At 40.5% G+C, this 19,494-nt stretch overlaps 1 protein-coding gene across 4 annotated transcripts in view; it reads left to right on the top strand.

The window, feature by feature from the left end:
• The first annotated feature begins 1,361 nt into the window (after positions 1-1,361).
• The window catches only part of MAK (male germ cell associated kinase), a 53,489-nt gene continuing 35,356 nt past the window's right edge, over positions 1,362-19,494 (top strand). For 3 of the 4 annotated variants that reach the window (XM_039231819.1, XM_039231817.1, XM_039231820.1), the window contains exons 1-4: positions 1,362-1,410; positions 7,908-8,234; positions 15,603-15,657; positions 16,336-16,457. In XM_039231819.1, the coding sequence (XP_039087750.1) occupies positions 8,134-8,234; positions 15,603-15,657; positions 16,336-16,457 (278 nt within the window). In that variant the 5' untranslated portion in view covers positions 1,362-1,410; positions 7,908-8,133. Of the gene's footprint in view, positions 1,411-1,492; positions 1,573-7,907; positions 8,235-15,602; positions 15,658-16,335; positions 16,458-19,494 lie in introns of those variants that run through there. The other variant, XM_039231818.1, reaches the window with a different exon arrangement.

The following is a 19,494-nucleotide window of genomic DNA, read 5'->3' as shown; positions in this document are numbered from 1 at the left end:
TTCTCAACTCCGTTTTGGATACCACTATCCACCGCTCACCTAAGCCAGATGGTCCTGTCAATTTTAACTCCTAAATATCCCTTAAATTCTTTCTCCTTCCTCCTCTGTTTCCATCATCACTGCTGTAGTTGGATCTTCATTACTTCTGCCTGAGCAGTTGCAATTGCTTTCTTTTCTTTCTTACCTCCAGACTCACTGATGAAATGTGCCCTACCCAATGCTGCTTTCGTGATCTTTCTGCGATGCAGATATGAATGTGTCACTCGTCTGTGGAAAATTCCTCATCTGTTCCCCCATTAATGCATGGTTAAGTCTTAGGCTTCATAACTGGGCATGTAAGGCCTCCATGATCTAACTCAAAAAACTTAACTTTTCTGCCTATCTTTCTTTAAGCTGCAAAGAGGGCCATGAGAAATCTGTCTTGTTGACTTTGGCTAGTGCCAAGCCCAGAGCTGATACTTAATAGATAATTATTAAATGAGTACATCACTGCCCTATCTCAATCCACCTGATTCATAAACCCCTTTTCCTAGCCAATTGGGACATTTTTTGCTGTAACACAAGTTTGCCCTCCTCGCTCAACTGTAGGCTAGTTACTATTTACTCATTTATTCACACTTTCATTAGTTTATCTTGGAATTACCACTAAGACTGTAACCGGTACTTAGAAGGTTCTCTGAATGAATAAATGAAAACAAACTTAGAAGTGTGGCCTAGGAGGTCATAGTACATGAAGAATTGACTACTATAGGGGCGCCTGGGTGGCTTAGTCGGTTAAGCGTCCGACTTTCACTTAGGTCATGATCTCGCGGTTCGTGGGTTCGAGCCCCGCGTCGGGCTCTGTGCTGACTGCCAGCTCAGAGCCTGGAGCCTGTTTCAGTCTGTGACTCCCTCTCTCTCTGACCCTCCCCTGCTCACGCTGTCTCTCCCTCTATCTCCTAGAAATAAATAAAATATATATAAAAAAAAAAAAGAATTGACTACTATAAAGGACTGCACTCCAAGAGCAATTTTTCCCCCACGTGGTTTATGCATAAACAAATAGAAGTACAGGCAACCTGTATCTTTCTCCTGCCCTTTCCAAATCTGAGAACCAGATATAATGAATCAAGTTCTTCTGTAGAATGAATCCAAACAAAACCAAAACAAAGGGCAAACCAACCTCCTACAAAACACTGAAAAGGTAATCAAGACTTTCCCAAGCACTAGCTCAATAGGCGCCCAGGTGTAACGGAAGCCCCGCCCCTAGGGAGGCGGGGCTTGAATGGCGGGGCGGGGGTTGTCCGGATCGACCACGCCCTCTGTGGGCGGGGTGTAAGCCGGCGGGCCGCGCAGACGCCCGCGCACCCCCGCGGTTTCCTAGGAGACCGAACACACAGGACGCCAGAGCTTCACACGGGAGCTAACGAGGTAAGAGGCCGGTGCGGACAGGTAATCCCAAGCGGGCCGCGGGGCTGCCGCCCTCTGTCCGAGCCAGCCCGAGCCTGTCCTGCGAGGCCCGCCCGGCATGTCCCCTCGGCGCCCTGTCCTACTAGGGCCGAGCTCCGCCGAGAGAAGGGGGCCTGGACCCTGGTACGGGGAAGGACCGGAGGGAGGCGGATCCGGCGGCGGGGGGTGGGGCGGGAGGGGGCCCTTCTGCGCCTGCTGCGATCCGCGTCCCCCCAGGCCCCCGGGACCACTTCTGCGCGCTCCCAGACGGCGGGGTGGGCTCGGGCTGGGAGGGTGACGGCGGGCTTTCATCAGTCTGAGGGCCCCCGGCCCCCGAACCTCTCCCTTAGGATCCCCCCTACTTCCCCCTTCCACCTCCCCCGTCTTCCCCCTTATTTCTGCGGCTGGGCCCGGAGGGGAGACTACTTTTAGGAGTGAGAAGCGGGATCGGGTCTCGGGGAGGCAGCGGAATTGAGTTCAGAATGACTACAAAATTTAAAAAAGGAAGTAGAGAGAAACTGGATCTAAATTCCATCCCCATTCGTGCATCCCAAATGACTCCCAGGTAAAAGCGGGATCCCGGCTTAGGGCCCTGGGACGACCCCTTTCCCGCACGCCCGCAGGACCCCGGCCCCAGGAGTCTTTAAGGCCCCAGTTTGCGAAAAAGGAGGAGAGTCGGTTTAATGAAAACTTTCTTACTGCAGATAATATTTTTAAATTTAGGGACAGAGTCGGGGGCGGGGAAGTGGGGAGCGATAAAACTGATTTTAGAGGCTTGTAATATCAATTCTAAAAGAGATTATATTAATCATTATATTATATAATCATTATGTTAAATAATCATCTTAAATGAGCAGACATCTGTCCTGATGACAACGAAATTCTCACAGAGTCAAAGTTATCGGACTTCCTTTATTCAGAAAACAACTCATTTAGGGGCGCCTTGGTGGCTTAGTCGGTTGAGCGTCCGACTTTCGCTTAGGTCATGATCTCGCGGTTCGTGGGTTCGAGCCCCGCGTCGGGCTCTGTGCTGACTGCCAGCTCAGAGCCTGGAGCCTGTTTCAGTGTGTGACTCCCTCTCTCTCTGACCCTCCCCTGCTCACGCTGTCTCTCTCTCTCTCTCCTAGAAATAAATAAAACAATAAAAAAAAAAAAGAAAGAAAGAACACAACTCATTTAGTCAAAGCAGTGGTGGAGGTGCAAGTTCGGCTTTCCTTTACGTTCCCATCCCCCAGTTCACCGCGGCAACTGGGGAAGGGAGAAACTACCTGCTTCTCCTCCACCCCAAGGCGGCCACTTAACTGCCGTTGCGGAGCTGGCCTTGGGCAAGGATGCTTGATTTCCCCGTTGGGGTGGTTTTGGGTTTTGTTTAGTTTTAGGATAATTTGTGATATTAGCACACAGCACAATTTCTTTTTTAAACCTGGAAGCTTTGTTGTCCCGTTGTAAAACTCTCCTTTTAATTTCTGCAAATACATATCTTGGTAACTTTTGAGGTCTTTTTTTTTTTTTTCTGTTTTGCTCTTCAAACAACTTGGTGTTTTTAAGACATTATTATTTTTTTTAAATATACACAATGCCAGCCTTAGAGTGATATAATTACAGTAGGTTCTACAAAGACAAGTTGAAGACTTCCAAAGGCTATCTGTTCAGTAATTGGCAGACAGAAGTTTTACCCTCCATTTGTCCTCTATGTTAATCTTCTTTAATCCTATCTAAATCCCTTTTAGCTGGCAGAAGCCATTGAGCTTAAGTTTACACTAATTGTACACTCAAATAACAATACAAAAACTATAATAGGAGAGAAATTATAAGGGTGTTTATTTAATGTAGGTCTATAATTGAGCCTCTAAATCTTTTTCCTTTAAATCAAAATCTAAGGTTTGTTTAGCCATAGGAAAGTCACTAAATATTGTAGCCTGATTGTAAACAATTCCAAGTTCATAACAGTTCTGTTAAATAAGGATCATAGTTGTATTACATTTACTTGTGTTCTGCCTTGTTGCATATACATACATATATATGGAAATAAATATACAATTTGACCCTTGAACAACATAGGGATTAGGGGTGTGAGTGCCCAACAGTCGAAAATTCTAGTATAACTTTTGAATCCCCAAAAAATTAGTAGTCCACTGTTGACCAGAAACCTTACTGGTAACATAAAGAGTTAATCAGCACATATTTTATATGTTTTATGTATTGTGTGCTCTATTCTTCCAATAAAGTAAACTAAAGAAAGCAAAACATTAAGAAAATCATAAAGAAAATACATTTACAGCACTATATGGTATTGATCGGGAAAAAATCAGCATATAAGTAGACATGTACAGTTCAAACCTATGTTGTTCAAGAGTCAACTGTAGAGATGGAAATAAATACATAAGAAGTCATGTTGATAACATCTCTATCTTGCAGAATTAGTCTTCTATAGATGAACAGAGAAGAATAAATGTAGCCTATAGAGAAATATTATTGTGTGTGAACTGGGGACCCATAGGCAATCTATGTTTTCTTAAATTACATCTATTGCTTTTGACTAGTAATTCATTTAGGGCCTTACTATGCTACACTGATGAAAGTAGTCGTTTATGTGCTATAGTGAGTAGATACATGGGGGAAATTATTTTTAAAAAACCACAACAACCACCTTTCACCTTGATATCTATGCCTCTTTACATTAAGCCATTGTCTTTATATGTTCAGGGGGGATTAGGGGACAGTTGAAATGGTCAGCTTCTAACTCTGGAGAACTATTTATTTTGTCATTAAAATGGCTCAAAGAGGCCTTTCTAAAGTTTTACTTAAAGGCTAGGTAGGGTTTAAACTGGACAGATTCTCTTGAGAGCCACAAATCAGACCTTTTTAAAAATCTTTGTGATACCCATAATCTTCATCACTCCACCCCTTAAATGAAAGGAGGTGGGAAAGGCCCATGTTCCGTGTTTACTCTACCCTGAATATAAGTAGACCCTATGTGATAGCCACCCTCACTTGAAATAAACTGTTTCCAGGGCCACGTGGGTGGTTCAGTCGGTTAAGCGTCTGACTCTTGATTTCTGCTCAGGTCATGACCTCACAGTCGGTGGGATCGAGCCCCATGTCAGGCTCCACACTGATAGCATGGAGCCTGCTTGGGCTTCTCTCTCTCTCTGCCCCTCATCCTGCGTGCATGTGCATGTTTTCTGTCTCTCAAAAATAACCCAAAAAACGGAAAACAAAACGGTGTTTCTAGTGTTTATTTGGAAAGCGGTTGGTTAGGCTTGGAATGCATTTTCTACAGTTTCCATTGCAAAAATGGTTGGGTTTCCAGGCCAATGCAGAAAGTCATCAATGAGTGAATGATCTGAAAAGCTAATCCTACTGGTGATGGTGGTGGTTGATGGTGTTAATAGTGGAAGAAGAAGGAAAATAAAGATTAATTCCACTTTTGGAAGTTAAGTCACCGAGAGGTAGAATTTTGACTATTGTTTTCTTGCACACACTCACCTCTGCATTTCTGTTCCCACCCTGGCAGCTCCCTCTTTCATTCCCTTCTCAAGCAATATGTTCTTTTCCCAGAATTGCCTACATTCCTTCCTGCCTATCAGACCTTCCGTGCTTGTCCCCAATGAGGTCCTAACATGAAAGAAAAGATGATGCTATCATCCCACTGAAGTTAATTAAGAAATTAATTTTCATAAGGGAGCCCAGTTAGACTCTCTTCCTCCTGTGCTCCTAGTTTCTTTCCCTCCACTGTTTCTGGCCTGTATTTTACGGTGTCCTGGGCACTGGGCCAGATGCAGCCTCAGGGTCTAATAGGGTAGAGAGCACTGCTTGCAATTTCCATTCAGTCAGTAGCGTCTTGGTGGTTTAGGGTAAGGAATTGGGTTAAGAATCTGCAGGTGGAGGTGGGAGTGAGCAGCTTTCATAGTGGGGCAGAGTCTGCATGGTTTGGAGGCAAAGAGGGGGTGGGTCCTTGAGCTGCAACTGTGATTGTAAAAGCCAGTATGAATGGGTTGGTTTGAAGTTGGGGACTACCCTACAAAAAAAACCCAAGCAGCTTCAAGCCTAATGCAGGTACTAGACTGAGGCCATCATTGATTCTGAGTGATTACAGATACATTATTTTATAGATTAGAATCCTACTGATACAATGAATATATTCTCTGTATTGTTACTTAACCACAAGGGATCAGTAAACCCATAGAGAGCGCTTTTCCTTAAAAAGGAGAGAAGTGTATGTCTTCTTTTTTTAAAATTTTTTTTAATGTTTTTACTTATTTCTGAGAGAGAGAGAGATAGCTTGAGCAGGGGAGGGTCAGAGAGAGAGGGAGACACAGAATCTGACACAGGCTCCAGGCTCTGAGCTAGCTGTCAGCACAGAGCCTGACGCGGGGCTCGAACCCACGAATCTTGAGGTCATGATCTGAGCTAAAGTTGGATGCTTAACTGACTGAGCTACCCTGGCACCCCTGTCTTCTTAAATAAGGTAACTAGAAAATGTGTCAAGCAACGTAACACGTTGCTAATAAACTGCAAAATGCTGATTTAATTAAATTCTAAATGATAAGAATAAATACATTTTAGTCCATGTTTTGCTTAATCATAGCACATGGTACAAAACAACCAACCCAGGGGCTCCTGGCTGGCTTAGTCAGAAGAGCATGTGACTCTTGATCTTGGGATTGTGAGTTCAAGCCCCACGTTGGGTATAGAGATTGCTTAAAAATAAAATTTTAAAAAAATCTTTCAAAAATATATTTCCTTATACAGATAAAGGAAAAATTAAGAAAAGCAAATACATGTTTTGAATTGTGCAGAAGGTATGTTCACTCTATATTAATGCCATAATATTTTCTTTTTTATTTGAGAGAGAGAAAGAGAGAGAGGGAGAGAGAGAGAGAATCTCAAGTAGGCTCCACACTCAGCACAGAGCCTGAGGTGGGACTCGACCCCATGACCCTGGGGTCATGAGCTGCCAAAATCAAGAGTTGGATACCCAACCAACTGAACCACCCAGGCGCCATTAATGCCTTAATATTTTGAATCCATGTATATGTATGATGTAAAGACTACTTACAAAAAACTTCATTTTTAGGCAAATGGGGAATCATTTGTTGGCATCCATTAAGCCCATTAGCTCAGACTGAAGCTGAGAAAGAACTAAGTAGATGGAGAATCTACTACCGTGATCTCTTTTTTAAGATCCTGGCTACAGAGTTAGCACAACCTAAATTAATTCGCATGTGACTTTGAAGGGGTTATGATCTACATGAAGAAAAATAAATGATAAACTAATACACACTCCCTGTTATTTAAAAGCCCCACAGGGTTCTTCCCACATTTCCTGTGGACAAATACATTCCTGTCATAGGAAACAACACTGTTTTATGTCCTTCCCTGCACATGTTTGTTTTTTTCTCCAGAAAGTCTGCTTTTGGAAGCATCAGGTACTTTGCCAACTATAGCATAACTTTGTGGGTCCTAAACTTCTGCATATAATAGAGAAATGATTCCTATGATTTTTTTTTTTGTGTTAATGAAACAGTGCTACAGTGAAAGAAAAGTAATCTTTGAAGGAAGCACCAAATTATAACAGGCATTTTAAAACCAACTATTTTAATGGTGCCAAGCATTTTGCTATTATCTGCAACTAAGCGTAAAGCTGTATAACAGAATGACAGAGATTTTTAAAAATCTTTATTTATTTATTTTGAGAGAGAGAAAGAGCACAGGTGGGGGAGGGCCAGAGGGAGACAGAGAATCCCAAGCAGGCCTTATGCTGTCAGCAAAGAGCCCTACACGGGGCTCCAACCCACAAACTGGAAGATCGTGACCTAAGCTGAAATCAAAAGTCAGATGCTTAACCAACTGAGCCACTCAGGTACCCCCAAAATGAAAACTTTTTAAATTAATCTGTACAAATTTGCAACAACATTAATGCCATTACAGCCTTCATTTATTTTCATGGGTGTACTTTTCATATATTTTTCTGCAGCTATATTAAGATGCTGTTTGGGAGATGTTACATATGGTATATTCACCATATGACTTTTCTAAAATGTGCAGATTCCTGGATTCTGAGCACATCTGGCCCAGAAGTTTCACATAAGGGATCATGGGCCACATAAATGTAATGCAAAAACTGATTCAAAGAATGGATGTAGAATAGATGCCTGATTTTCCGGTGCCTGATTTGGAATAATGTAGGTTATATGCAGTATACAAGAAATTATACAAATAATTACTCCAGTATTTACTGAATATTCAGGGGTTAAGTAATACAGTACCATGTAAGTGAAGCCTCCATAAATGAATATTACTGGTGTGTTATACATAAACTCCATTCCACATAGCACAAAGGACTTACTAACAAATGTTTAGCACATGGTATATATATTATAATTCTTCCCTGTGCTTAGGTTACCAGTAAATGTTTTGAAGAGATTCTTTAATGAAAATTCTTTTTATTCTTGTCCTTTTTTTTTTTCCTATAGGGTGTTCACAAGAATGGAAGCACTGTTTCCTTGCCAGATTCCTTATTGCTACATTTCATGAATCTACATAATCTTGGGGAAGAGCCTGCATTCAATGATGACACACCTGTCACCAGTAGAACAACCACAGTCCCAGGGAAAAAGATAAAAATAAAGAAGTCTTTACATTTATATTCAACAAAGGAGTCATTTCCATCAACAACTTCTGCTGCGTTATTTTTCCAAGATGAACCGATACACGACCATGAAACAGTTGGGGGATGGCACATATGGCAGCGTGCTGATGGGCAAGAGTAACGAATCCGGGGAGCTGGTGGCCATCAAAAGGTACCGTGTGCGACGTGGCCAAGGGTGAAAGTTGGATCTTTCTTTTCCTTTTCTTCCGAGAGAGGTCTAGCTTAGACCCCATTGCTTGCCTGGCTAATGTGGACGGCCATTCTGGAGAAACATTGCCAAAAAGGATTCCCCATGTACACAGTTTGTTTTCTGGTTTGTCCAGCTACATTGATAAATCAGAAAAATAGAAGTGCTCTGCTTTTAATGCATAAGAAATATGAACTGAAACTGAAGGCAATGTTTGGAAAGTTTTTTGCATTTCCTTAGTCTTTAAAAATTTTTTATAGTTTATTTATTTTTGAGACAGAGAGAGAGCACAAGTAGGGGAGGGGCAGAGAGAGAGGGAGACACAGAATCCAAAACAGGCTCTAGGCTCTGAGCTGTCAGCACAGAGCCCAACGTGGGGCTTGAACCCACGAACCACAAGATCATGACCTGAGCCAAAGTTGGACGCTTAGCCGACTGAGCCCTCCAGGTGCTCTGGAAAGTTTTTAGAATTTAAAGTTGAGTGCAGAGTGGAACATATTATTTCCTTAAAACAACAGACCTCGAAAGATGGTATTCATAATATCAATGGAATTCTGAATGGTATTTTCCTAAGCTTACCAATGAAATAGAATTAATTATTAGTAACTAATAATTAGTTAGCAGAGAGAGAATCCCAATCAGGCTTTGTGCGCTGTCAGCACACAGCGCTGTGGGGCTCGAACCCATGAACTGTGAGATCATGGCCTCAGCTGAAATCAAGAGTCGGATACTCAACTGACTGAGTCACCCAGGTACCCCAACTTACTTCTTAATTTACAGCATTTCTTATCTATTATTCATTAAAAAAAAAAAGTTACTCCAAAGCACAGTGATTTAAAATAAGAACAAACCTTTATTACTTCACACTTTGTGTGGGTCAGGAACTTCAGAGGAGCTTATTAGCTGGACGGTTCTGGCTCCAGGTCTCTCATGAGGCGCGGTCATCTGAAGGCTCGACTGGGACCGGCCGTCCACTTCAAAGGTGGCTCACTGGATGAGATTCCTAGGGCTGCTATAAAGAAGTCGCACACACTGGGTGGCTGAAACAGCACATTGCTTTCCTCACAGCTCTGGAGGCTGGAAGTCAGACATGAAGGTGTCAGCCGAGCTGGTTTCTTCCGTGGCCTCTCTCCTTAGCTTGCGATGGCTGTGTTCTCCCTGTGTCCTCTCACGGTGTCCTAATCTTCTTCTTATAAGGACACTAGTAGTATCAGATTAGGACCCAGCCTAAAGTCCTTATTTAACCTTACTTAATTCTTTCAAGTCTGTCTTCTAAATACAATCACACTCAGATACTGGGAGTTAGAACTTCAACATGGATTTGGTGGGGGGAAATTTAGCCGATAACAGGCTGCTGTAACAAAGTCGAGGCCACAGATTGTGCAGCTGATATAAGAGAAATGTACAATTTACAATTCTAGAGGCTGGAAGTCTAAAATCAAGGTGTCAGCAGGCTTGGCTCCGTCTGAGGGCCATTTAGGAAGGATCTGTCCTCGGTCCCTCTCCTTGGCCTGTAGATGGCATTTTCTCCCTGTCTCTCTTCCACATGATCTTCCCTGTGTGCATATCTCTGTGTGCAAATTTCCTCTTTTTGTAAGAACACCAGCCATATTGGATTAAGTTCCACCCATATAACTTCATTTTAACTTCACAACCTCTGTAAAGGCCCGTCTCCAAATCAAGTCACATTCTGAGGTACTGGGGATTAGGACTTCAGCATCTGAATTTGTGTGTGGTGGGCGGCGCAGATTAGCCCACAATACTCACTCACATGGCTGACAAGTGGCCTCTTCACATGGGCCTCTACAGAGGGTTGCTTGAGTATTCTTAGGACATGGCCATCGGCTTCTACCAGAATGAGTCATGGGGGCCAGTTACCAAATCAGCCAAGGGATGGCAATCTAAACTTTAAATGCTTTAACAAATGCTTATCACATGTTAAAAACTTTAAAATATCATGATCTAAAACATTACACCTTTAAGGAAATAATTTTATAAAATATTGCCAGTAGCCATTATTATTAAATAAATGTACAATTGTACAGTAACTGAAATGAAATATTTACTGAGTGGGCTTAGTAAAAGTCAATACCCATTCATGACTGGGGGGAATAAAAAACCTCTTAGCCAATAGGAATAAGAAGAAACTTCCCTAACTGAATAAGACCTATATGATGCATCATCTTTATGGCAAAATATTACAAGTACTGGTTTTAAGACCAGACTTCCAGCTATTATCCCTACTAATTAAGATTGCATTGGTGACCAAATTTATGCAATAAGAGAAAAAGAAAGGATGGATAAGTATTAGCCAAAATGAGATGAAATCATCCTTATGTATAGATTAAATAATTGTATAAACTCACGCAAATACTTTAATATACATAAATTTCTATATAAAATGTTTTTAAAGACTTTGGAAAGCAATACATTCAATTCATGAAAGCTGTGGCTTCTGAGAAGTGGGTAGAAAATGAGAACTGAGATCGGGTCTGGTGGAATCATGCAACATTATACATTGTTCTGTTTCATTTAACAAAATGCTCAGTGTTCCTTGTGAATGGCAAAGTCACCTGTGTGTTTTACTGTTCCATTTCATAAAATAGGGAACGAAGCCTCACCTGCATAGATCTAAGTAAAGCCTTGAAAGAATTGAGGGGTCTAAAAATGTAAGAAGTCAAATACAATGAGGGCTGAGAAGAGGCCATAAGCATACAATTTAGGAATGCATTGGTGTATGAAATTAAAAACCTAACCAAATAAATAAGGTTTTAACTTAATTTAACAAGTAACTTAAATAGGGATTTATTTTTCTCATGTAATAAAACGTCCTGAGGTAGGCAGCCCAGGGCTGGTACCTTGTGCATGCTATTATCACAGACCTAAGTTCTGTCTTCAGAAAATAGTTTCCTCACCCCTATCCAGAAGACCCCTGATTACTTCTCATTGGCTGGAAGTGTGTCACAGAGCACACCTGGCTCTACGGGAGGCTGGGAAGCTGAGTTCTTCACGGAGCACTTTGTACCCCTGTAGAAAAGCTGAGCTGTGTTAGTAAAGAGGAAGAAAAGAGTGGCTTTTGGATAGTCAACTCACAGTGTCTGCCACATTGGGTATCTACTATGTGCTAGACCGTATCCCTGTAAAGACACAATAAAAATCAATGAGGAGGAGGAGGAGTCATGTGGAAGGCTTGAAAAAAAGTTAAATATCCATTCAACACATAATTGTTAAGCTCCTACTACACAGGTGCTCAGGCCAAAATGGGGATGAGATAGATGAGTTAAAATGTAGTGAGGAAGACCAACAAATTAGACAAATTACAACATAAAATATGGTAAGTCCTATGGTGGGGGAATAACGAGTCCTAGGGGAGCACAGAGAAGTGATACTGGAGAAGTATGCTGGAAGCTTCCCTTGGGAAATGAGATCTCAAGAGGGAGGAAAAAAAATATCAAGAAAAAGGGAAGGGAGAAGAATGCTCTAAGCAGCAAGTATGATGGCCTGGAGGCAAGAGAATGTGAAGGCTTGCCTGGGCTGCACAGCTGAAAGAAGAAGGGTAGGTGGCCAGAGTATAGGTTCTGAGTACAGCAGAGGAGGGATATGAGGCTAAGGGTGAGGTCATAAAGCCAGGTTCACATATAGCTTGACTAGAAGGTGATGAAGGATTTTAACCAGGAAAGTCGATATGATCAAGTATTGCTTTATAATGGTCCCTTTAGCAAAAGAGTGGATACTTGATCAAAGAGGTCAAAACTGGACATGAGGTGACCAGTAAGGAGACTTGACGTAGTTTTGGGGCACCTGGGTGGCTCAGTCAGTTAAGCGTCTGGCTTCGGCTCAGGTCATGATCTCGCAGTTTGTGGGTTTGAGCCCCGCGTCGGGCTCTGTGCTGACAGCTAGCTCAGAGCCTGGAGCCTGTTTCAGATTCTGTGTCTCCCTCTCTCTCTGACCCTCCCCTGCTCACGCTGTCTCTCTCTGTCTCTCTCTCTCTCTCTCTCTCAGAAATATATAAATCATTAAAAAAAAAAAAAAGGAGACTGACGTAGTCATCTTGGTTAGAGGTGGTGGTGATCTGATCTAGGATGATAGCATTAGGTATGGACAGAAGTGGAAGCACTCAAGAGACATTTAGGACCTAGGTTCTGTAGAAACTGGTAAGTGGGCATGAGGGAAAGGAGGAAAGCATGTGAAAGAGTCTGGGCTAACTCCTGGGATTCTTGTTTAAATGCCTAGTCGTGGTGCCATTTGCCATGACAGGGGAAATCACAGGCTTAGGAGTAAACCTGGGTTCACTTGTGGGCATAATAACTTTAAGATGCCTATAGGTAACTGAATATTTTCATTCAAAACAGGTTTGGGCTAGGGGCACCTGGGTGGCTCAGTCAGTTGAGCGTCTGACTTCAGCTCAGGTCGTGATCTCATGGTTTGTGAGTTTGAGCCCCGCATGGGGCTCTGTGCTGACATCTCAGAACCTGAAGCCTGCTTCAGATTCTGTGTCTCCCTCCCTCACTCTCTCTGACCCTCCTCTGCTCATGCATTGTCTCTCTCACTCTCAAAAATAAATAAACATTAAAAAGAAAACAGGTCTGGGCTGGCAATTTGGGAATTGTTAGTCTTCAGATGATATTTGAAGCCATATAGAAGGAAAAGAGGTCTTCATTTAGAGGAATCCCAGCAGATAAAGGATGGGTCCTCGAAGAGGTTCTCACAAAGACTGAAAAGGAGCCACCAGAGAAGTAGGGAGAAAACTGAGAGAGGGTAGAAAGTATATGGACACGAGGGAAATACATAAAGAAGTACTCAATTAAAAGACAGCTAAAAACTAGTGGCCAAAAATCATTTAGGTTAGTTAGGAATGTTTCTTGCTGTACGTAACAAATATAGAAATTAATAGCAAATAACAGAACCAATGGCTTAAATAAATAGATTGTTTTTCTTCCATATTAGGAAATCTGAATTTTGATGGTTCCCAATGCTCTTTCAAGGGCCCAGCTGTGAACTGAATCTAGGCCTTTTTTTATCTTCTTCGTATTGAGCTGTTAGCATTTGTTTGTCCTCCACCGTGTCACTTAATGGGCCACATTATGACTACTTGATATCCAAGCGTTACCTCTCTGGTTTAGGATGGCAAGAAGGGAGGATAATGCCAGCAAACTCCTCTCTCAAATCCGAAGTAAATTTGTTTCCCAGAAACCCCCAAGTGACTTCCCTTTACATCGTATTGACTAGAAATGGATCACAGTGGTCTCCATTATCAACAGGGAGGTTGAAAAGTGAGAATTTACTCTTCCAGCATAAGGGAGGGAGCTAGAAATGGCTTTTTGGTATCCGAACAATATTATCTAGCAGGGTGTTCTCTGGATTTGGAGAACATGACGTAATTAGTGGGTGTGGTGAGAGTTGGTCTAGGGGAATAGGAGATACACCAGATTGCAGGAGGGCAAGGAGTAGTCAAAAGTGGGGTAAGTAGAGGCATTAAACTTTGAATAGTCATGAAGTACATGTCACTGAGTTGCTAAAAAACAAAAAGTTCTAGAAGGCTTGCCAAGTATCAGTAAGAACCCACCTGCGATTACTTGGGGTGAGTATTAAAGTGGAGCTACTGGAGGCATTTATGTGACTACCCCCTCCCACCCCCCACACCAGTCTGTACACAGCAGAGGCTGGGGGATGGCAGGGTGGGAGTGGTGGAATGCTGGGAAGGGGGACATCAGAATATGTACATGCTCTTGAGGGGACAGTGGTGGAAAGGCTGATCATGGGATCCAGGGTGGATGAGGGTGCAAGCAAAGCCAAGGTTGGACAAGCGGACACACATATAGCACGTCCAATGGTAACGATGGTAAAAGGATCGCAGGTTGTGATCACAGTCTGAAGTTTTAAGGGCTGAGATCTTAGAGAGTAGAACCATTCTTCATGATAACAGGGTGCTTAGGAGTGACCCTGGCATCACAGAAATGAACATCTCTTTAAGAACTGTGGAGCCAGGCTACTGGCAGGGTTATCAATATGAATGTTCACTCTAGCCATTACTCCTAAAATTCTGGACAAGACATAATCTTAGGAGAATTTTTGACCGTACTTTGCCTGCCAGAGCCATACAGAAGCCTATGCCATTTCTCTCAAGCCTTATGCAAAGGAAAAAAACTTGGCTTAAGATATTAGACCCCTTATTCTCATTTTCAATGTATCCCTCTTCATTACCAAAACAACCTACATTCCATTAATACCCAATCAGGACCATCATCTTCTGCTTCGTGGCATAAAATACCATATGACTTAGGAATTCCATTACAGGGCATTAACCCCCCCAAAATGAAAAATACTAATTTGAAAAGATATATGTACCCCTACGTTTACCACAATATCATTTATAATAATCAAGATAGGAAAGCAACCCGTGTCCCTTGATAGATGAATGGATAAAGAAGATGAGGTATATATACATACATGTTTATACACACACACACACACACACACACACACACACACACACAGGAATATTACTCAGCCATAAAAAAGAATGAAATCTTGTCATTCGCAACAACATGGATGGAGCTAGAGAGTATTATGCTAAGTGAAATAAGTCAGAGAAAGACAAATACCATATGATTTCACGGATGTGGAATTTTTTTAAAGTACAGCAAAGGGAATGTAGTCAATAATACTGTAGTTATGTTGTATGGTGACAGATGGGGACTACACTTATCATGGTGAGCATTTCATAATGTACATGAGTGTTGAATCACTACATTACATACCTGAAACCAAAAAACACTGTATGTCAACTCTACTTCAATAATAAAAATTAGGAACAAAATCTTTTTAAAAAGAAAGCTATTTCTAAGGTGTAGTTACTTTTGAATTTTTGTTGACTTGAATCACTTAACTCTGTTGGCTTGTTTAAAGCTGGGGTAATGATACAGAAGTTGTCAGATCAAATTATTTTATATTTGCTACCAAAATTGGTGATTTCCTTCCCCTGTCCACCTCAGTGTTTCATATTTATCTGTCAAAAAGAGAAGATTTGGAAGGGGCCCTTTTAGAAAAGCACAATTAACTGGTTAGAGATATATGAGAATTCCCCCAGAAAGGAAGATTAATGGTAATACCTTCACCGTTGTGTTTAAAGCAGAATTTCAGATATGACATAATTGTGAACCTGTACCAAACAGCCTTGAGATATACAGAAGAGCGGTGACTCCCTTGTAAGGAGTTGGAAGAGAGAGAGCACAGCTTGTCCAACGTGGAGACTAGAGTAAGAAAGCCAGCAGTGTTACTTGTGTTGGAAATCCTGTCTCTGTACAGTAAACTTGTCTCATTTTATTTCAGGATGAAGAGAAAGTTCTATTCTTGGGATGAATGTATGAACTTGAGAGAAGTTAAGGTAAAAAATCCTACAGATGGAAAGAACCCAAGGAGGCCTTACCTCTGCCTCATCCTGTCTCATTTCTAAAGATGGCCGCTAACGGGATTGTTCTGTTCTTTGTAGGAAGCGGTCCAATGATCATTGTATTTCTTATGTTTTTTTCTTTAGCTTCCTAAGTAAAGTAACTTCTCATTCCTCATCCAAATGTCAGTGGAGAACAGAAAATAACTCTACCCTCTATTTAAAAGTATATACTCTCACTTTTAAAAGAGCATTTTCATTCATGCTATCAAAGGAAAGACAACGTTTAACAACTACATACCATTTCTTTCTGTGTTATGCTCTATGACTTGGAGAAGACATTTGTATGGAATGTCACACAGTTAAGTCAGAAAAAAATAAATTAAGCCTACTGAATAGACCAAGACAAAAGTGACAGATTGAAATGTCGGGCAGGTGATTTTGACCTCGTTGATTTTTGCTCTTCCATTCATTATTTAAAACAATTACTGCTTACTTTAAATTGGTGTTCTAAGATGTTCTTAGTCATGTAAAATATTATAGAACCTGAAACCTAATTCATTAACGAATTGAGAAGATCACTTAAGGTAATTATCATAGGTAGCATTGATGATATTTTGCCAACTTCTACATCAGTGGCTTTAAGAATTTTATTGCATATTTGCTGTGCTGTAGTCGCTAAAGAAGCTGAACCACGCCAACGTGATCAAACTAAAAGAAGTTATCAGAGAAAATGACCATCTCTATTTTATATTTGAATATATGAAAGAAAACCTCTATCAATTAATGAAAGACAGGTATGTCTTTATTTTACAAAATCTGTACTTTTTCCCATCACCTCCTCTCTGGGTTCCTTGGATCCCTTCATTATGTCACACTCTACAGCATCCAGGGTTTGTCACTCCCAGAGTGAATCTAAACTAATTAGCTGTTATCTTTATAACTTGAAGAAGAACCATCTATGACAGAGTCACCATTTCTCTGGTGTAATCTCTTAAAAGTCAAGAGAGGGGTGCCTGGGTGGCTCAGTCAGTGAAGCATCTGACTCTTAATTTCGGTTCAGGTCATGGTCTCATGGTTCATGAGATTGAACCCTGTGCTGGGCTCTGCACTGACAGCCCGGAGCCTGCTTGGGATTCTCTCTCTCCCTCTCTCTCTGCCCCTCCCTGACTCGTACGTGTGTTCTCTCTCTTTTTAAAATAAGTAAACAGATTAAAACCTCTTTAAAAGCAGGTAAAATGGACATGAATCTCCCACATGTGACCAGTAGCTACCACCAAAATATTAACTTTCCCAAGCTCATGGCACATGACTGAAGCTCTCCCTCTTCATAGGGTTAGAAATTAAAATGAGAATGTCTTTGGAATTGGTAACACCATAAGTTTTATCATTCACTTAAATATTCTAATAAATGAACTTATTAAATCCCTCCATGAAAACTACTTCCTTCCTTCCTTTTATTAACCTTTCACAAAGTGCTTGAGACAGTAATGAAGCAATGAAAATTTTCTCAATTTCGTCCGACCAGTTTTATTACTGACTATTAAACTATAGACAGGTTCTGTTTCAAAGAGTATAGATAGATAGTGTGTGTTTATATGAAATATATATCTTGACTTTTTTTAAAGTTTATTTATTTGCTGTGCTGACAGTGCAGAGCCCACACAAAGCTCAATCTCACCAACCATGAGATCATGACCTGAACCGAAATCAAGAGCCAGATGCTTAAGCAACTGAGCCACCCATGCGCCCCCATTTTACCTGCTTTTAAACCCAGAATTGCTCAGCAAAAGATCCTAAAATACTTTATAAATACATTTCCCAGTGGAATGCTTTCTCTGCATTTCTTTCATACACACATATATACTCACTCAAAGTAATCCTTAAGGATGGTGAGTGAATTTTCCTTCAATCATATTTTTCCTTCTTTCAAAAAATACTTATTGAATGACTGTTATGTTCCACAGGCTAATGTCATTATAACACTGATAGCAGTTAAAATAAAGGTAAAGAAAATTTCAACCACTCAAATCAGTGTTTCTTTCTCTTTTTCTTTTTTTTTTAATTTTTAAAAATATTTTATTTATTTCTGAGAGAGAGAGAGAGAGAGAGAGAGAGACAGTGTGAGCAGGGGAGGGTCAGAGATAGAAGGAGACACAGAATCCGAAACAGGCTCCAGGCTCTGAGCTGGCTGTCAGTACAGATCCTGATGCGGGGCTCGAACCCACGAACTGTGAAATCATGACCTGAGCCAAAGTCTGATGCTTAAGCGACTGAGCCACCCAGGCACCCCTGGTGTTTATTCTTCTACAGTTCCTTCTAGCCCACAGAAACAGGCATGCTTTTTTTTTTTTTTTTTTACTTAGTTTCAATTTTAGTGGTGATAACTTTTTTATTTGATTGACTCACTTAGTAGCATTTTGTTTTGCTGTATATAATCTTCACAGTTACTATTGTTATTATGTTCTGTTAAATGACTATACCATGCTTCACTCCTCTCTTTAAACTATTTAAAAGAAATAACTATCAATGGGTGAAGAGGTTGGTAATTTTACTGTGTAACATTGATGGGATTATTTTGTTGCCATTAAAAGTGATAATTATAAAGAACATGAAAATGCCTATCAGTGGATACAAAACAAATCAAAATTGTAATTATGTAACATAGAAACCTAATATAAAAGTTATACACGTAAATGGATTAGTATTGGACTAGAATACTGAAAAATCTAGTTTCTTAATCAGATGATGATGGATAGTCCTAAATTTTTGGCTTCTATTATACTCTTTAAAATATCTGAAATGAGGGGCGCCTGGGTGGCTTAGTCGGTTAAGCGTCCGACTTTCGCTTAGGTCATGATCTTGCGGTTCGTGGGTTCGAGCCCCGCGTCGGGCTCTGTGCTGACGGCCAGCTCAGAGCCTGGAGCCTGTTTCAGTCTGTGACTCCCTCTCTCTCTGACCCTCCCCTGCTCACGCTGTCTCTCTCTCTCTCCTAGAAATAAATAAAACATTAAAAATTTAAAAAAATAAATAAATAAATAAATAAATAAATAAAATAAAATATCTGAAATAATAAACATATGCCTGATATGTTGAGATATAGTTGTTGAACAAAAAGGTATTAAGTAAATATGAATATTTAAAATGTTAAACTTTCATCGGATTTTAAAAATATATATAAATCTGTGATAAGTGGATAGTGCAATAGCAAGTGAACAATAAAAAGAATCAAGTTTGGAATTTCATGATTTCTGGATTTCTAAATTAAGTGTATATAAAAATGGTATTGTTTGAATATTATTCAATGTCAAAGGGATAAATTTAACAATTAACAATTGTACATGGTAAAGAGCTATTTGAGGTTAAGTGGCTTTTTTACACTTTGTTTTTAGTAGCTTAACTTCCTGAAACATTATTTTGAGAATCAAGATGAATTTAAAAGCCTTTTTTATTTATGTAATCTTTGTTTCTATTTTAACTGAAAACCAATATATATACACCTTTGCTCCGATGCTCTAACTGTACCTTTAATTGATAGCATTCGTTATATAAATTTACATTGTTGGCAAGGATAAATATATTTTGTTTCTTCTGAAATTTATTTTATAATTTATGAAAGTGACTTTTAAGAAATATTTCAATAATATGGGACTGGCTCCATTGGAAGAACATGTGACTCTTGATCTCAGGGTCATGGGTTCGATTCCCATGTTGGGTGTACAGATTACTAAAATAAATAAATAACTTAAAAAATATTTCAATAATGTATGATCAATAGTATTTTCAAGCTTCATATAAGACCAGTGTTTATCTTTCTCTGTCTATTGTGTGTTT

The sequence above is a fragment of the Hyaena hyaena genome, unplaced genomic scaffold, assembly GCF_003009895.1.
Source record: "Hyaena hyaena isolate Hyena2069 unplaced genomic scaffold, ASM300989v1 scaffold_60, whole genome shotgun sequence".
Lineage (NCBI taxonomy): Eukaryota > Metazoa > Chordata > Mammalia > Carnivora > Hyaenidae > Hyaena > Hyaena hyaena.
Note: the sequence above shows the minus strand (reverse complement) of the source record. Positions and strands in the feature narration are given on the sequence as shown.